The sequence below is a fragment of the Takifugu flavidus genome, chromosome 10 (assembly GCF_003711565.1).
Source record: "Takifugu flavidus isolate HTHZ2018 chromosome 10, ASM371156v2, whole genome shotgun sequence".
NCBI lineage: Eukaryota > Metazoa > Chordata > Actinopteri > Tetraodontiformes > Tetraodontidae > Takifugu > Takifugu flavidus.
This window is the reverse complement of record NC_079529.1, coordinates 1,088,113-1,106,605: the sequence shown is the minus strand read 5'-3', so window position 1 is coordinate 1,106,605 and position 18,493 is coordinate 1,088,113. Positions and strand designations below refer to the sequence as shown.

The window sequence follows — 18,493 nt, the reverse complement described above, 5'->3', positions numbered from 1 at the left end:
CTTAATTATTAATATAACATATATGGGAAAATGTATCTTAGATGGAAAGCTAAAGTGCAAATTGATGCTAATCACAGCAAAAAAAACAAACAAAAAAACAATAGTGCATGTAATGTTTATCCAGCTGGCACGACTCTGCCAGGAGCTAAAATAGCTGCACCAGGGACTTGCCTTTAGACTCAGTCAGTCCCCTGATTGCTCTGCCTGGTACATGGTGACAGAAACAGCGCTGTAAGGGTCCAACACCATCTTAGCACAGCGGAATATGGCCACCAGCAGGAAGAAGCAGAGCAGGAAGAAGAAGAACATTGCAAAACCAAGGTCCACATCCACATCGAACCTGCCCTCGGGGATGCTGGAAGGGTCCATAATCGCCCAGAAACTCTTCCCTCAAACAAATCAGTTCAGCTCTCTTTCCATATTCCGCACCCTCATCACCAGAAGCTTATTTTCTGAATCCAGCAGCTCCTTCATGTCACTGGACTCCTCGTCCCTTCTCATTGACACCTGCTGCCAACGATAAGATGGACCTGAGGACACTCTGGTTCGGCACCAGCGTCCTCCATCAATAGTTAATAGGGGGTTTGGTAACACCCAGGTCATCCCCCAGAACATCCAGGCATGTCTCTGGTCTGCTGGGTCAAGAGACCTTTAGGGGAGGTGACACATTAACCCGTCACTGGATCCCGGGCCGAGGTGTCGATACGTGTCCGACAACACGGCGAATATCGAAGCTGTGGAGATTTTAAATAAATAGAAACGGCCATATTGCTGAGATTAAGATGCCTCGCCGACAGCGATTCAATCAGCCAGCATCTCTGTGCGCGGGCGAAAAAGGCCGTTAGGAGAGAAAGCGCGAAAAAACAATTAGAAAAAGAGCAGAAAAAGAAAGAGGATCTGAGAGCTTGAGGCAATTCACTTGAGAGGGACTGGAAACTGATCCTGAGCCTGACAAAAACACAGAAAGGGGAGATTATGTGCCGAGACGACACCTGAAAACACCCAAATGAGATCTTAACCACCCAGAATTCTACCTGAAAATGACAGAAAAATCTTTCAATATAACAATTTAATACAAAAAAAACCAAACATCTTTCTCTGGACATTTCATAGACATGTACATACAGTATATTTATATATCCGTTTATGAGTGATAAAAGTTCACATCATGGAAAGTTATTGATGCCGAGCGACCGAAGAGATCAACAATAATAAGGACAATTTAACCACCATCAACACCCTCGTTTAAATGAAACTGGACATTTATCAGAGCAGGTTTAGGTACAATAACAACCATGTGTGCATTAGACGCAGAAAACTGCCATAAAAGGGTCAAGTCTCAACTAATCTCACAGATTAAAACATCATCTCAATTCCACAGTATTATTCTAGCAGAAACACGTGATTGTAAGCACGGGCGAGTGCATCCGTTTGCAAAGCTTCAGTCCCAGTCTTGTTTGTTCCAAGACAAATTTTTCCTGTTTTTCCAATTTAAAAATGGGATTTTTAATTTCCATTTAAATCCTGGATACCCTGATCACAAACAAAGGAAGATTCAGAAGATCGGAATCACATTAAAATCCCTGGAAGTTAAAAAAAACAAACATAATTACATTCCTCCACTGCACGACATCGTGCACGACCTTTATGACGAAAATGGCTTTAAAAGTCTAGAATTTGTCAATTATTACCAACGTTCCGATTAGCTGGATTCTATTTTTTTTTTTTAAACTGCCGACACCGTAACACAGGACAGGAAAGAAAACCAAAGTTATGGTGTTTAAAGTCGATAATGATACTGTACACATTTTTGTACAACACACACATGCAGACCGTAAATATGTCTATGTAGGCAAAGAAAAATATATTGTATACATTTGCAACGGGCACTGAGACAGACTGGACGTAGCCTGTGTAACACTGAACCACTGAGGGAAATGAAGAGGTACATGAGCTGTACTCAGCAGAGCAGCGCAGACATGCTGTGGATGGAAGAGTGTGTGAGGTCAAGGTCACGGGACCGAGTGCAACAGGGGAAATGGGACAGAGCTGGACATCCCTGCGAATTCCTGAGAATTGAAACGAACCGTCGGAGAGGTTAGCCCAGATGCGGAGAGATGAAACCGAGACTCTTCATCGCTGCCTGAGGAAAGAAAACGCCAAGAGCTCGTCAGGAGGAGGCATTCGTCTGCCACCACTTCCTGTCCGTGCTGATCGGAGTAGATCGGAGTAGCGGAGAGTGTTTCTGTGCAGTCTACACAACTTCGTTTGTGATTGTGCGCATTTAAAGTCTTTTTTTTTTCCTCTTTCAATATTCATATATCATATCTACAACAGACTGTTGAGCTTTGGGCAGTGCTGGCTAGGGAACACTAGAAAAATGGCTGGAATATTAGAAAAATAAGGATTATTTAATCAGTAGCAAATCCTTGAGTTTCCTGCTGGCGTATCTACAGTCGCTACATCCCGCTTTAGCCCCGCCCTCTTTCCCTCCCTCCCTCCCTCCGTCCGTGTGTTCCTGCCTTCTAAAAGGCAGTTTGACGTTGTGGCTTCACCAAGTGCATATTTTTAGGGGAATGTTGTGTCTCTGTACATTAAAAAGTCTGGTCCTCAGCTACTCTACACGGAAAGAGTCGTCGTCACACATCTGTTAGGAACCGGTGCCCTATAAATGAACCCAGCTGTGCAATCGCAGCCATGCAAAGCAAGAACAAACATTCTCAATGGAGCAGGAAAATAAAAAAAAGAGGATAAGAAGACTGATGGCAGAAGGCTGGAGAGGACAGCAGAGTGACGGAAGGCTGGAGCCAGTCACTCGTTGAACTGGGAGTAGATGGGAATCTCAAAGTCATCGTTGTTGAAGTTGGGCGGCTGGTCCAGGATCGACAGCACGTCCTGGATCAGAAAAGACAAGGGCTCATTGGAGGGAAGGAAAGGAGGACACGTATTTGAGGAGGGGCCTCACTCACAGGGAACATGTCCTGCTGGTTTCCCTGAGGATGCGGCTGTTGCTCTGCACTGTTCTGCGCCTGCTGCTGACCCGCCCACTGGGGCCACACTGCCTCCGCTGCCCGCTGGGGGTACTGCGCCCCTGACTGGGAGCCGTCTGGGGTTCGAGCACAGGAGTGAGAGCGTGCGCGGGGGTCAACACGCACGTTTGGAGGAGAACCTACCGTAACCGTTGTTGGTGAGGCCGGCGCGCACGTTGAGGGGGTAATTCCCTCCACTGGTGGTGGTGGGAGAAGCGCCGGTGGGCATCTGCTCAAAGGAGTTGGAAGAGCCGCCCCCAAATCCTCCCATGCGTGGGAACGGTGGCGATGTGGTTTTGGCTGCCTGGGAAGCCACCTGCCCGAGGAAATGAAACCCCCCCCGCAGCCTCATCTTAAGTAAACATGCGATACGGAACCAGGCTGGGAACAACTGGCTCCATCACCTGGTTATACTGGCCTACCTGGTTGTTAAACTGTGGTCGGGCTCCAGCTCCGCCCGCGGCTCCAGGCCATCCTCCTGGGGCGGGGCCAGCGTGGAGGGCAGCGCCGGCGCTCGAAGGGGTGACCGAATGTGCGACGCCGTTCTGCCGAGACATCTGGGCGAGCATCTGGCCCGCTGTGCCCGGCTGAGCCATGTGAGGCGTCATCTGTGAGGGCATGCTGACAGGCCTGCTAAAAAAAGGGGGGGGGGGGGGGAGAATGGAAGAAAGCAACATTAAAACCAAAACGAGCCTCCTGACAAACACTTCTGAGTTAGCAGTTAATGATGCAAGGAGATTCCAGAGCAAGTTCCCAGTTTGACTGCCACTTTAAAGACTAATTCCTTGTTATGTAGCATCTGCTCCCACTTAGCAACACATGCTAAAAGGGCCACAGCTCTTTGTTTTCTTTGCTAGCCTCCAGTGCTGTGACACGGTCCCACGAAGCTCGATCCTCTGTGCACGGAAACGCTGGCAAAGCACCCGTAACCGACAGCGGTCCGACCTTTGAAATGACAAAGCACATTCAGGTGGGCAGGAACTGTTCTAACCTGTAGACGTCGTTGGAGCGGCTGGCAGGAAAGTTGTTGTTTGGGGTGTAGATCTGTGCGGAGGGAGCGGGGGTGGGGGGCAGAACCTTCGGCTGTTCCGATACTTGGAAAATGGGGGGGTAGAGCTCGGGTTTCTCCAGGCTTTTGCTGTGATCCGGCCCTGCCGCCGTCACCGGCTGCCCTGGCATCTGCGGACCAAAGGCAGCAGAATCATTCCCGACGCTCCGACGCTCCTCGAACATCCTGGTCAGGCACATTTGCAGGACAGATCACAGGTGTGGAAGCAGACTGACCTGTGAGAGGGCGATGGGCCCGGCCTCGTACAGACCATCTCCACTCCCGCCTCTCTCCAGCTCAGCCTGCTGCTGCTGCTGCAGCTGCCTGGAGACAGAGACCAACCCAAAAAGAGGATAATCATTTTCCCCAGCAGGGTTTAGAATCATAACCTGCTTCAACTCGAAACTCGACGGCCGGTTTTGCGCCGAATCCGGAACTTTGGGTGATTTCGTATAGAAAACAAACTAAATTTGGCATCTTTCACGGGGTTCTTTCCCCTCAGATTCTCCACCACCGTCGCACGAGTCCCAAAACTGGTAGATAGTAGATAAACGTGCTGTGCAGCCCACCAACATTTGAGTAAATGAATAAATCTAATATTTATTTAGCGCGTTAGCGGCGCAGCGGCCTCGAGGTTCCCTGTTTCCGTGCGTCAGGAACAGGATTCAGTTTGACATAAACGTTGAGCCACAACACTGCAAACCGCTGCTGAGAAACAGCATTCGACCCACCACCGGTCACCATGGCAACACAGAAGAAACAGGTTAGGGGAAAAAACAGAAGAGTTGGCCCTTTTGGGAGAGGAGGACTGTTAGAGAGATTCCACCCACATGCTAGCAGACCCGTGTTAGAGTCGGTCCCTTCAAACCGAGTAGAGCAGCAACACTTCTACCGTCAGAGGGGGGGGGCAGAGACAAACACCCCGGACGACAGAACGACCCCGAGTGAGAGATGGAAGTAAAACCGGAAGGATGGGAGTCTGTGGTAGCAGCCTCCCGTGAAGAAGCCCCTGATCTCCCATGATAGACAAACTAGGCCTGTCTCACCTGGTGGCCACCTGCCCAGGGCTGAGAACTGCAGGGGGGCAGTTTGGGCTGCTCTGGCCCAGAGAGGGGGGCAACGAACCCCCCGGGGAGGAGATGGGGGTGAGGGGGTCCTGTGTTGAATTTCTAACGCCCCACAATCAGCAATGGGTGCAGAGGAGAGGTGGGAGGTAGGAGAAAGTGATCAGTGAGGGGACAATTAAAGGGGCGGTGTGATGGGTGCACGACCAACAGACAGGTGGGCGTTCAAAAACAGGATATTTCACTACTGTGTGGCCACGCTACACAACAAAAGGAGACTCACTTGACGTTGACGTTGGTGCAGATGATGTACTCGATCTCCTCGGAAAACGGATTCTGAAAGGTGAAGGAGCTGGTTCTGATCCAGATCCACTCTCTGGACTTGGAGCGAAATCGGTACATGACTGAGAGGACCTGGCCCTTCAGCTTCACCACCTGTAACGAGTCCAGCAGGTCCCACGTTTACGTGCTCAGCAGAAACAGGTTTAATGGGAGACTCCCAGAGCACACAGGCGAGTTCTTATAAAATATAGTTTATATAAAATATAAAAAAACAGGACAATCATCAACAATCGTTGCTTAATGACGTCATCTACGTTAGCAAGAAAAGAAAAGTCACATTAATGGAGACTACGGGCTCGAGCGCAAACACGCAGATATTAGCATAACAAGCCCGACTGGATCGGGCGACTACGGCCGGTTCAGACCAGCCGCGTCCAACAGACTCTGTCCCGAGGCTGATCAACCATATCACGTCCTACCTGTTGAAAACTGTCCCTCAGTAAGCCCTGGTCCTCCGGGTGGGCCAGTTCCAGAACGTTCTTCCCCAACAGCTCCTGCGACACACGTCAGAGAACACATCCCGGTAACCATGGAGACGACCTCCTTTATTGGGGCCATGCTGAGCTGCGAACCGACCCCTGACCCGGTGTTACCTGGGGCTGGTATCCGATGGCGCCCACACAGCGGTGGTCTATGAACGTGAACATGCCCTGACAGTTGTGGCGTGAGATGAACTCTGCCGGGACGCTGATGTTATTGATGTCCGTGTTGCCGGGGCAACAAGCCACCTGGAAGACACAAAAGGGGCTTTTGGTGTACTTTAATGGCATAAATAATAAACCTAAACAAGGCTGGAGTGGCTGATTTATTCATATCTATGGTACAAGAGTGCTTATAATCCACAAATGTCATGAAAGTTTTATATTTAAAAGTGGAGGAAACAGTGGCGCCGTAGCAATAATCCACCGCAGAGTCAAGGAGCTGGGAACGAGAGCGTTCCAGGGTCACTCGACTCGCCTTTCTACCTTCCAACGGAACAAAAAGCTTCTCTCTGAACGTACCTGTAATCTGCCAATGGCGACCAGGCAGTAGCGACTCCCCTGCGTGTTTTCCGTCTCATCGTCAGTCAACGATACTCCTGTAATCACAGCATTCAAAAAAGGCATCAAAAAGGGCATCAGGTGCTAAAAAGGGCATCAGGTGCTAAAAAGGGCAACCGTTCATTCATTTCCTGGTTGCAGCTACAAACATCTGAGCGAATAAGAGTCTTTTGGCATCTCTAATGCGTGAATTCACCTGCGGGGGGCCAGGATTTGATGTAGCCTGTACAGTGGACGACTACATACTGTGGTTCTCCTTCCTTGGGGGCCCCTAAGCCGTTCCTGATGTCAATGGGAAACAGGCAAAACTAAATTTATTCACACTCAAACTGTTTTGATCTTTAACAAAAAAAAAGGGGGGGAGAAAAGAAGCACCTGTTTCTATTCCTAAGGAAGTTGAGTCTGTTCATGGATAATGGTTCCACTGGACAGGAGCCACACCTACAAAGGCAGAGCGGGCGATTAAAGCCTGTGCAACCAGGATGATGTCAACGATGTCTAACGATGTCTAACGACGTCACACCTCATCCTGCAGATGAACGAGCGGCGGGCTCCCATGCTCATCCTGGCCGAGGATTGCTGGCTCTCCTTCTTCACCGTGCCCGTTTTCAGGTCCAACATTCTCCCTTTGGAGGCACAAATTAAACTGATTAAACACAAATCCTGCATTACTGGCGGCCATTTGCACGCGCTGCGCCCGACAGGCCGGGCCGGGCCGGACGCCTTCTGGACCTGTGTTGTTGTTCTCTGCCGTGGAGAGCTGCTCCCTCAGCTTCTCCCTGTCGTCCGGGTGCAGCTGATCGTAGAGGCAGGAGCCGAACCAATCGGACTGCGACTGGTTGAGGACGGGCGTCACCGAGTCCGAGACGTAAACAATACGTCCAGTTTCGCATGAAACCACGAACAAAAAGCCGTCTGCCGCCTCCAGTATGAGATGCTTCAGCTCCTGTGGGAATCAGGCCGCCCTTTTACTCCTCTCCGCTTTCACGCTTCTCTTTATAATTGGCTGGACCTCCTGGCTGCTCATACCTGGTCGGTCAGAAATGAGGGTTTGTACGACCCATCCGAGTTGGTATTCCCGCTCCCCCTCAGAGACTTCATATGCGACACGGCCATTCGCAGGATGGTCAGCTTGTCTGGTTTGCGAGCCAGCGCGCTGCAGGTGGGCACCATGTCCGACAGCTCCGTGATGTAGGCCGTCATCTTGTTTCGCCTGCGCCTCTCGATCTCGCTGTGGTTCTCTCTGAAGAGAGGAGACGAGGACGGGAGACGAGGACGGGAGGCAGAGATGCGGCGAGGAGGATAGAGATGGGGGGGGGACAGGCAGGTGGACAACATGGAGTAGAGTTTAGAGTTAATGTAAATATGCCAATAGGGAAGGAGACGTGGTAATGACAGAAGTAATGAACGTCAAAAAGAATAATATGTAGTCAATGAGCTGAAAAAGAAATGGTGGTGAGACTAGAGTCCGGTGGACCAAGGCCACCAAAAAAGCAAGTGCAGGGAGGGAAAGACCCCTCAGACGTGCTGAGAGGAGGGAGAGAAGAGAAACAGAGGACAGTTTGCTGAAGGAGAAGGGATTAACAGTGACAGAAATCCCCCAGTCACACAGAGTTAGTGGCACATACGGCGCTGGTGAGTCCACAACCACCTCGACAGCTGTAAGGAGCCAAGAAATAAATCGGTAGGTTTTGTGCTGCTGAAACGATGCTTCGCTGGGCAGCGGAACACTGCAGAGCGGCGTTTCCGTACCGTTACAGACACAAACTGACTAGTTTTCCCCTGTTTCTGTAAAACTCCTGGAAATGAAAGCAGGCCAATAAAACAAAGCCCCCCCCCAAAAAAATGAAAAAGGATATAGAGAGCATAAAGGTGCTGGATTATTAGTGCCCATGTGCTTTCGTCACACTCATTTGTGTCGGCAAATGTATGCCGTTACCTTGCGAAGCGTTCTTTGTCGTTGGAGCCCCCAGCGTCATCGTCACACCTGAAGGAAGGCAGGTAAGAACAGGGCTTGAGATCAGGGCCGGTGGCCTCCTGCACGAACCACCCCAACACTAAACAAGCCTACCTGAACAACTTGCCTCCATCGTCACTGTCATCAAAGTCGGGTCTGGAATGAACAAAAAAAAAAGAGCCAACGGAGTTAAAAACATGAACAATGAAGAGCCACACGAGTGGTTCCTCATTTGTGGGATATATAACATAATCAATAGAGGTGAATAGAGTTTCCACCATGGACACACACTTACGCGGCTCTTCTTTTGTTGCTCCCTTTGGGTACAACTGCCCCACCACTTGCTTGGGTCCCACTTGCCCCCATACCCAGATTTGGGTCTGGTAATTCTATTAATATCACAGAAATGTAACACACATGACAAGTGAGTTCCATTTATGCCTGGAGCACTGAAACAGAACCCCGACCAGCTCATATGCGTGGGGGCAACAACACATCCAGATGCAGGCGACCTCATTCTCATGTTTCTGTGCTTAATGCCCATTTATTCCCACATTTGTGGCTATCAGCGTCATTAAACTGAAACAATCACGACAATGTGCTAATGTTAATGCTACATTTAGCGTAACGTTACGGACTCCAATCATGTGAGCAGCCCTGGGTTAGCCTAACAAAGCTTCACACTCGGAAAACTTATATTTGGATAGTCGCCTTATCTCCTCCGGTCTTTTGTGGCGATATTGCAACAGAGCCAGGCGATTTCAACAGTTGGCCGGGCGCTAATCTGTCCGCTACGAGCTGGCTAGCACTTGAGCAATAACAAGCTAGGCTTCTGTGACATTAGCTTTGCTACAACAGCTAACTTAGCTCATGTTGTCACGCTATCTTTTGGAAAGTGTCCGCTTAAACCTTGCGCCACAAATCAGCCGCAATCCAGCGTGCAACCGAAGCGCTGCGTGTGCGATCAGGCAGAAAGAGGAGTTTAACTGCACTTTACCTGGGTTTGAAGAAGACATGTCCGTGTAGATTAACATAAACAAACAACTTCTGCTCTGAAAAAAGCCTTCAAAACAACCGCCCCTCCCCCTCGCTAGCTAGTCTTGTCGGTTTCCCCACCTATACGCCTTTAGTTTGGGCCAAAAGAGCTGCGAATCATGGTTAAAGTAGCATTGTAGCGACCCCGGGATTAAAAGTAGAGGCGAAGATGAAAAGTTTGTGCCCGTCACTGTCACCTTTCCCGTTTCTCCCGGTTTAAACCCCCCTTCTGTTTAAGATGGCGATCGGGCGAACGCACCGCGAGCTGCGAGCTCTTATATCGCCTCTTCCCATTGGACGCGCGAGCCGGAGACGCGTGACGCCACGCGCCGGTCATTTCTCGATTGGCCCCGCCCTTTTCTTGCGCGAGACACTATGACGAGCTAAAGTGGCAAAAGTTGTCAAATACGTCCTGATTTTGCGATGTCGTGTTTCAGACAAATCTGATGTTTTATCGACTGAAGTCATAAAAGAGTCATAAACGAGCAGCGCGAGAACACCAGAAACACTCACCGCGATGTATTATGTTTGTATTTTTTTTTATTATTAATATCCTTAAAGAAGAGACTGTAGAAAATAAAAGCAGACGTTAACACTGAGTCAGGCCGCAGCTCTTCCCTCTGAGAGTGGCTGCTGCTGATCGGGGTTAGTAGAAAAGCACAAGAATGTTGGTACGAGGGGGAGGATGAGGAGTGAGTGATGAAGATGAAGGTGAAGGTGAAGGGAGGATGTGACGTGTGGAGACAGGAGAGAAAAGGAGAGGACCGGAGGACTGGAGAGAGCTGCGTGTACATGACAAATAAGGCACTTGACGTAAAGGAAATAACGACAATAAAGCGTGGCAAACGTACAAACCCTGCAAAACAAAACCCCGTTGTTTTTTTCTGATCCCACTTTTCCGTCGGATGGATGAAATCATCCGTATCCTCGGATCAACACTTGAGGACGCCGAGCAGCCGCAGCTGTTGCGGGAACGCAGCGGCCGATCGTACAATTTTAAAAACACTGATCTGGGCCTTTGGCCCAGAGGCCCTGGATTTCGACACAGCAACCTCCTCTTGCAACACACCACATTTATTCCTCAAACAAGACGCAGTGATTCCTAAATGGCACCGGCAGAGCCACGGGTCCGATATTAAGTTATGCGCGAGGCTTAGTGTGTCCGGCATGCAGTCGGACATTGCATTGCATAGACAGGTAATTAAAGAAATACAGTAAAAAGCCCACTTTCACCCTGTCGGAGCATAAAAGAAGATAAAGCGAGATGAGGTTCACGCAGAAAGCTGTGGGTGGTGTTTCACCCGCCATCGTTGGCGTGGCTCTAAGGCACACAACATGGAACGCTAGCGAAGAAGCAGCATCGTGTCCCTCGTGTCCACACGCTTCTCCCTCCCGCCGATGTCGTGGCTGGATGTGTTTCTGTTGTCAGGGGACCAGCAGAGATGCAGAGGGTGCTGTTCTGTTTGATCTCTGTGCTCCAGCGACCAACCAGCCGGTGTGTGTGGGTGAGAGTAACAGTGTCAAACGTCTTCATGATAACCTGCCGTTCTGGGTTTTGAGGAATGGCGGCCCCCCTTCCCGCCCTTTACCCGTCCTTCTGTCTGTCCAATGCCTCCTGCTCCCTGACTGACGGACATGAGTCCCTCTCGTGTGTTTGCCTTCACTCGGTCTTGCTGTGGTTGTTGTTGTAAACCAGGTGGCCGTTCTGCACCGGCCCGTTTTTCTTGGCTCTATTGTCCTCCTCCTCGTCTTCCGACTCGTCCGTTTCATCTTTGTCACTTCTCTCATCGTCCACTTTCTCCTGGAGAGAAAAAGCCCACTCATAAATACAGACAACTGTGCTAAACTCTTTAAAGCATCTCAAATAATTGTGCAAGAGGCGTGAGGACGGGGGGATTTCTTCGGTTTTATCTCTGCTCTCTTACGTTGCTCGTGAGGAAACGGACCGCTATACGTATAATGAGGACAGCCCAGAAGATGTGGAGACACTGCAGAACCATCAGCAGGCCGTTGAAAAAGTAGTAGCCAAAGAAAGGCTCATAAATGGTCACTGGATAAACCCATGTACAGTAAATAATCCTAGAACAGAGGAGATGGAGGATTAGCACCGCGGTGACCTGAGAACTATTACAGGAAAACACGTGTGAAGGTACCTGAAAGGGAAAATGACCAGGCGGGTGACGATGAAGACCGCGGCAAATCCAATAAAGATGTAGTTACAGGCGTTCCGCCACCCAGCATAGTTGAACATCTTAGCAGACTGTCGAGGCAAGAACGTTTGTTTAAGCAACAACATAAGGATCCTGTAATATAGACGCAATCCCAGATTCCACCACAAGGCGGCAGTGAGCGGTTAAATAATCCTTCTACATGAACACTATAAACCACCGGCGTGTTTTAGTAATATAGTTTATGTCGTCCCTGTATTCTGGCCCCATTTTTCCGGACATTTACCTCAAGGAGGTAATCTGAGGAGTCGTGTACCAGCATGATGAGAGTTCCAGCACGGATGTAGTTAACGCACCACGAGAAGCTGATGAGCAGGATGGTCGCTACGTGGTGAACAATCTGCTCCTTGAAGTCCTGAAGAGAGTGACGCGTTAACATACGATCCAACTGCTGAGAGCTCAGCGTGTCGCCACATGGCTGCTGTTGCACGGGCGTGTGTCTGTGCAAATCCTCTTTGAGGGGTAACTGGGTGATTGCATCATGCTGGAGGAACACGCTGGGCCTCCTGGGCAAGATTTGCCCTGCTGTGGTCAGCTGTTTGACGCTGAGCAAAGTCCCCTCACACGCACACGTGTAACAACAGTCTAATGTCCACACGCGGTCACACTCGGGCGTCCAACTGATTAAACAGCCAGGGCAGACTTTGTGTTTCTTGAGCCGCACCGACCAAGTTAAAATCACTCACTTTGCGTTTGACGTCTGAGGCCACGCTGAAGAGCAGCGACCCGTAGAACCCCAGCTCGATCATGTAGTACCAGTACTGAGAGGGCAGGATGGTCTGCAGGAGGCAAAGGAGCTCTTACAATCCATATAGTGATAAAGATAAATGCTCATTTACATTCGGTCCTTAATAAACTCTAACCATAAACTGCAGTAATGCATTAATTCATTCACCTAATCTAGATCGGGAGCGGGAACTGAGTGGCTGTAGAGATTAGATACATTTCACTGTAATCACATAAACTCATTTGTAGACAAGAGTGAAATTAAGGGATTTTCCGACCGACTGGGCCGGAGAACCGCCTCAAAGACGTACCAGGACTGGAAACCCTGCCCACATCTCTTTCAGGTCGTACAGCCAAGGTTTCTAGAAGGAGAGATGTAATGGAAATGAGACAGCAGATCCCGAAAGGTGTATTTATACCGTCTGACTCAGCATTTAGTCAGCGCTGTCTGTCTGCGTGCAGGAGAGACGGGGTTATCGCAGCGGGAAAATAAAACAAAACGCGGGACTACCATGGAAACCGTAGTCCGCTCCAGTGACCCGGTCCAGTGACCCGGTCGGGGATGGGTGAGAATGTGAACATTAAGACACGCTTGGAGAGAGGGGGGGGGGGTCAAGATCAACATGGCACTACTCACATCGATGAGGGCGGCCAGGCCAGCAATGAAAGCAAGAAGGTAAAATGTAAATCTCCAACTGCAAGAGAACACACACATACAAACACACTTTCTACTGAGTATGTGGGAAAAGACAGTCAACACTTTTTTCCTACGCACGCACATACACGCACAGACACACGGTCGCCCCATTACAGCTTTGCGAGTCGGAACGCCACGATGAATAAAGGAGCCAGGAAAAACCTGATGGACCCTGCTGAGAAAGTGAGCAGAGGACGGACGGAAGCTAGCGCATGCCGACAGATGGAAAACAGTCACGAGGTGGTCGCGTTAGAATCCTGCAACAGAAACAGTCAAGAGTTCATGTCCACCTCAGCTAAAAGGGGAGAAGTGACTAGAGAGGGATGAGAGAAAAGCAGAGGAGGAGAAGAGAAAAGAAGAGGAAGAAGAGAAAGAAGAGCCGTCCGACAACGGGGGGAGGCAGAGACAGAAAGCCTGTTGTGTAGCGCGCTAACAAAAGGAGGATTCAGAGCAGAAATGTCACAATGCGCGCAGTGAAACACACACTATGACCAGGAAGTGACAAGCATGCAGTCACGTGCACGTCCGCGCACGGCCTCGCCAACATTAGCCTGACAGACACTGACGCATGCACGGCAGATGTGCAGAGAATCGACGCATCAGGTTCTTCTGGCGCTCACTTCGCTGGATCCCAGAGATCCCGAATCTTAACTGAGCTCTTGGGTAAAACAGTAGCCGCTAAACAGGCCCCGCCCCCCTCCCACGCCCCCGTTCATGCTGCTAATTAAAGGATGATTGTCAAGTCGTGCCTTTGGAAGGGGAGAGCGAGCCGCAGCAGCTGTGGCTGGTGGGTGTCAACAGCTTTGCATTAGCTGGTGCTGTTGGTCTGACCTGTGCTACGGATCGTCCCCGCGGGAGGAAACGACCACCCCTGCTGACAGAGGCGCCGGCTGTAGGCGGCTTCGCGTGTGTAGGCGGTTGAATTCGGCGTGCGTGCGTGCGTGTAGACAGCCAAGCAACAGTGTAATGAGCGCATGTTAAAAATAGGGAGCTGTTTGACTGTGATCGTATAGCTGGAAGAATGCAAGGAGACTATTTCAGCCGCTATCCAGCCGGTTAAGAACGCGCGGATGTTTGTGTGCTGTCTGGTTCTACCTGGCTTCTCGAAACTTTTTGAGCAAACTGGGTCTGTCCTGGTTCCTCCGTCGTCTAAACCACCTCTGCACCTGCCTTTCTGAATGGCCAGTCTGCTTGCAAAGACTTTCTATGGAGGCCTGAGGACAAGCGGGTCAAATTTAGGGGCCTTCCCTCCCAGAAAAAGGCACACGGTTGCGGACACGGCGCTGCTACCTGAGAGGGGCTTTTGTTAACTTTACAGTAGTGAGCCTCCAGCGCGGGGATGCGGGGGGCTCGGAGCCGTGCGGTTTCTTTGACGCCGAGCACAGAGGCCAGAGGTGTCGCCACACACCTGCAAGAAAAGAGCAACAACCAGGGGAAACAAAGGAGCAGCCATTCAGTCAAGACAAGGAGGATCATGGGATATTGCTCATGTATCCTCAGGACATATATGTGCTGAGATAATGACCCTGTCTAATAATGAAGGGCTCATGTGGGATTAAAGATAATAACCCTGATCTTAATAAGCAGGTGGATAATAATGTTTGCACACTGCTTGTCTACTAATATATTAGCTGTAATGACGTCACCAAAGCCGGACTGACCTTTCAAAGAGTTGACGGATGATAAGGAATGATAGTGCAATGGGCAGCGCGACCCACAGGTCACGGGCTTTGGCGTACACGCGGCCGTCCCGGTCCTCCAGGTCGGCCCAGCCCAGGCCTTTAGGGAACCAGAGCCGCTCCTGCCAGAACCACTCGCTCAGCTCTGACAACATCCTGCAAAGCAACACGCACAAAGAGTGAGAACGCCGCCGTCTCGGGCCCCGTCCGGATGAGTCGGGACCTTCGCCGTGAGGCCTTAAACAGGCGTTTCCCAAACGCCCACATGAGGAAAAACTCAGAAACCTCCACAAGTTGTTCCTGAAGCACTGAGTTGAATATTTCCGCCGCTGAGTCCAGGGAGTGGCGCTAAATGAGACCTTGGCTTTAAAGACAAGCATTGAGGGGATCGGGGGGGGATGGGGGGGTGACTCATACATATGCGCATAGCAGCAGGGACGCCCACACATGCTTTGTCCCCTTCCAGATGTTAGAACCCTCCTCCATGATTAAAGAGGGACAAAAGCCCATCTGACAAAGTTTAAAATGTGCCGAGTATATGAAGGTAGAATGGAGGCTACAAGCAGACAAAAAGGAACGAGTCTGTTTGATGTCTGCCCAATATTGACCAAACCCAGGTTTAGAAATGTGCTCGGATGTCCAAGCTGCGCCTCCCATGTTCGCTGCCTTCCTCCCACCGCTGTGCTGCCCCCCGCCGCCGTCTCCGACCTGCTCGTGTGAGGGTGTCATGATCGAGCGTGGCAGTTGTTTTCCAGTTCATGGTTACTCATGGCCCGTTTCCTGTTGCAACAGTCAAGCTGGCGGAGTACTGGTCCCCCCCCCCCCAGTCATTCTGCTAATTCAGCCTCTTCATAGCAGATTAGCTAACCCTACCAGAGGATGTTTCTGTCTTTGTCCCGCCCAAAAGCGACAGAATCTACCCCAAAAACAGCAATAATCCCGTTTAAGTCTGTGTCGCAACACTGCTGATTCAGGATTCAGGAGGGTGTTTTCAGGGTTACTTCATGAGGTCACCCAGCACGTTAGAGCTCACCCAAACCCCTCTTTCCTCCCCCCACATTCCATTGGCCCAGTGCGTCACATGACCCGACTCTGACCATTGCAGAGGTCCAATAGAAACGGCGGGACGCCTGTAGCAAGGGAGGGACGAGGGGATTTGTCTGTGAACAAGGATGTAGCTTAAAAACAGCCGTCCAGCACCAAGCGGGGGTGGGGGGGGGGCTCCAGCTCCAGATGTTACTGATACGCTTCGGTCGCTCTGTGTTAGGCTCTTGGAAATGGACAGGAGGGAGAGGAGGGACGGGGACCAGTAGTCCCAACACACTGCCTTCAGACTCCGCGAATGCTTGAGATGCCAAACTCCACCCTCCCCAAATATTTGGAGTCTTCCAGTTAATTGGCATGTGACTGGCAGCCGGCGGGACATCGGCCGCGGCCGCGCGTCACTAATAACACGCTGTCTTTGCAGATTACTGGTGCTCTCATTCATGACCCTCTGTACTTATGTTGCCCAGAGAAAAAAGGAAACTTCATGACCGTCTGTGCACGTGTCATTTAAGTCATTTCACCATCGCTACCTTAAAACAACAGATTCTCCCCTCGCCGTGGTGCATTTGACCGATAATCTGACCACTGCAATAGTTGTTTAATAAGTTCTGGACTTATCTGTGTACCAGCAGTGATGCAAATGGAAGTGGCAGTAAATTTAGACCCTCTGTGCTGATATTCTTTATCTCCTGCGGAGGATCAAACAGCCACAGTCGGAGGATCGCAGATAAACGCTCCCGATCTGAATCACCACGTTGTAGGAGGCCCTGGATGTGGCTGGCACGCTGTCTGCACATGGATTATTAGCTGGGGCTCGGGTCATGCGTTCGGAGTGAGTCACGATCGTTCGTGGCTCTTTCAGACTTTCCGCCGCATATTTGACTAAAACTGGCCATTGTAACTCGATACGACTTCAGCTGAGATGTTCAAACTTTGGCCATTGAGAGGTATCAGAAGACCTTCTCCCTGTTGTCACCTCCAGCACCGTTGACGCCGACCTGTGGCCTCATAAATTATCGGTGGGTTGATTAAATGTAGCAGTATTTCACCAGGCCTGGTGCAGAGGTGCGAGGAACAGTCATGATTGCTCTTCTAACCATCTCGGCTCTTTGGAAGTTCATGCACGACCCTGCAAATCTCGCAAGGCTCTTTTTTTAGGTCGAGGCGCGACTCTGGGGAGTAATAATCATTAAACACCGATTTACTGCTGTGCAGAAACAAGGAGCGCTCCTTTCTGTCCTGGAGAGATAAAAAGCTGCGGTGATTTGCTCCTCTAGGTTATCGTAGATATGAGGGACTTTGACCAAAATGCCTTTATGCTTTGGGCTGGAAGTGCAGAAAAATAAATCTGTTGAAGCAACAGCAAACGTGTCCTTTTATTCACATGACAGGAAACATGAAGACACGTTCACAAATGTGTCACAAACACACCCAAAATAGCTAAAATAGCGAACTGGAAATGGCCCCCGGTAAGTAGGGCTACTAATAATAGAATGACAGAAAATTAAAGAACATTTAATGTGTTTCCAGTCAGATCAGCCTTCTGTGGGCCTTTTAACTGGGAATTGGCTGCACATGATATGCTACCAGTTAGCAAACTTCACTGTAGAATCCACCCAGTCAGCAGGTTAAAGATCTCCCTCCTGTCTTCACAAACAACAAACATCCCCAGTGTTGTCAGCACCTGTCCATTTATTCCACATTTACACCTTTTTACCTTTAAAACCAGCCCCGGCCTGGGAGCTCTAAACACCGATTCCTTCATGAATGCGTAATGACGTCAAAGGATGCGCCGCTAACTCACTCACGCGCACATCGACGGTTAAGGTCTCCTATTAAATATGGGAGTAAATCGTACTTACTTTGGTGTTTCTCTTCGCAGTTGAGTCTAATTTGGTTTATGGGATAAGCAGCGAGTCGCCTTTCCTCCCAGAGTCGCCCTGGTCCCCCTGGCGGGCTAGCTTCCGAACCTAACGGTCCCGCGGTGCCGACCCGCTGGTCGTGCTCAAAGGGGCGCAGATCGCGTCCAAGTTGTTGTTTTGCTTTCTTTTGCGTTGCTTTTTTTTAACGATTTTTTTTTTTTTACATGTTTTCACCGGAAAACAAATTTGTTTTCTGTCGTACCAAATCACTGAGAATAATTTAAAAAAAACCCAACTTAATGAAAGCAGTCCAAAGTGTGGGGAGGAAAATGAGGAACCACAGCAATTATCCTCTCCCCAATCCAGTCTCCCCCACCGCGTCCCGGCATCTGCGGGCTGTCGGAGCGTCGGGGCCGGGAAGAGGCGGAGGTCCGGCCTGGGAGTGCTGGCTGCTGTTGGAGGCTGGCGGAGGGGGAGGGGCGCCGATAGCCGGGGGGGAGGGGCCAGCTGACGTCAGGGGCACATGAGCGCGTGCGACTGGAGCGCACATCCGCATCTGGTTCGGAGTTGAACCTCGTGTTTGTACAGATGGGGTCCAGGTTAATGGGTGACAGGTTAATGGGCGCTCACCCCCCCAGAGAGCACTGCGAGGTGCCTTTAACACCTTGTGAGGTTAACCTAGGAACTAGTTACCTCAACACTACTAAAATATTAGCAACATCTAGGGATCACTCGCCGA

General features: G+C 50.3%; 2 protein-coding genes across 5 annotated transcripts; both read right to left on the bottom strand.

Annotated features, from left to right (window-relative positions):
- Positions 1 to 1,054: 1,054 nt before the first annotated feature.
- arnt (aryl hydrocarbon receptor nuclear translocator) lies at positions 1,055 to 9,805 on the bottom strand. Of its 4 annotated transcripts, none has more exons than XM_057045897.1 (20): positions 9,478 to 9,805; positions 8,776 to 8,869; positions 8,595 to 8,636; positions 8,463 to 8,510; positions 7,553 to 7,766; positions 7,256 to 7,469; positions 7,047 to 7,149; positions 6,899 to 6,964; positions 6,720 to 6,805; positions 6,485 to 6,561; positions 6,077 to 6,211; positions 5,903 to 5,977; positions 5,425 to 5,576; positions 5,124 to 5,246; positions 4,314 to 4,401; positions 4,021 to 4,208; positions 3,452 to 3,659; positions 3,174 to 3,345; positions 2,970 to 3,106; positions 1,055 to 2,895 (listed from the first exon to the last, which is right to left on the bottom strand). In XM_057045897.1, exons 1-20 carry the CDS (start codon positions 9,512 to 9,514, stop codon positions 2,812 to 2,814), a joined length of 2,343 nt encoding a protein of 780 aa, XP_056901877.1. In that variant the 5' UTR covers positions 9,515 to 9,805; the 3' UTR covers positions 1,055 to 2,811. The 4 variants fall into 4 exon arrangements, with proteins under 4 accessions (XP_056901877.1, XP_056901876.1, XP_056901879.1 ...); XM_057045896.1 differs by having other exon boundaries at positions 3,452 to 3,662; positions 9,478 to 9,804; XM_057045899.1 differs by lacking the exon at positions 5,124 to 5,246 and having other exon boundaries at positions 9,478 to 9,803.
- Positions 9,806 to 10,037: 232 nt separating this feature from the next.
- LOC130532995 (ceramide synthase 2-like) lies at positions 10,038 to 18,217 on the bottom strand. The gene is made up of 11 exons (XM_057046085.1): positions 17,755 to 18,217; positions 14,828 to 15,001; positions 14,457 to 14,574; positions 14,262 to 14,380; positions 13,107 to 13,164; positions 12,781 to 12,831; positions 12,430 to 12,522; positions 11,970 to 12,098; positions 11,669 to 11,775; positions 11,441 to 11,594; positions 10,038 to 11,316 (listed from the first exon to the last, which is right to left on the bottom strand). The coding sequence occupies exons 2-11, from the start codon at positions 14,998 to 15,000 to the stop codon at positions 11,176 to 11,178; spliced, it is 1,143 nt and encodes a 380-aa protein (XP_056902065.1). The 5' UTR covers position 15,001; positions 17,755 to 18,217; the 3' UTR covers positions 10,038 to 11,175.
- Positions 18,218 to 18,493: the final 276 nt, after the last annotated feature.

Coding starts and splice junctions, on each gene's coding strand:
- arnt (XM_057045896.1), bottom strand. CDS start 9,514: ATGTTAATCTACACGGACATGTCTTCTTCAAACCCAG. Junction 6,212..6,484: donor TCGCCATTGGCAGATTACAG/GTACGTTCAGAG, acceptor TGTGTCTTCCAG/GTGGCTTGTTGCCCCGGCAA. Junction 5,978..6,076: donor CCATCGGATACCAGCCCCAG/GTAACACCGGGT, acceptor CGTGTGTCGCAG/GAGCTGTTGGGGAAGAACGT.
- LOC130532995 (XM_057046085.1), bottom strand. CDS start 15,000: ATGTTGTCAGAGCTGAGCGAGTGGTTCTGGCAGGAGCGGCTCTGGTTC. Junction 14,381..14,456: donor TTAACAAAAGCCCCTCTCAG/GTAGCAGCGCCG, acceptor GCTTGTCCTCAG/GCCTCCATAGAAAGTCTTTG. Junction 11,595..11,668: donor CTGGTCATTTTCCCTTTCAG/GTACCTTCACAC, acceptor CCTCTGTTCTAG/GATTATTTACTGTACATGGG.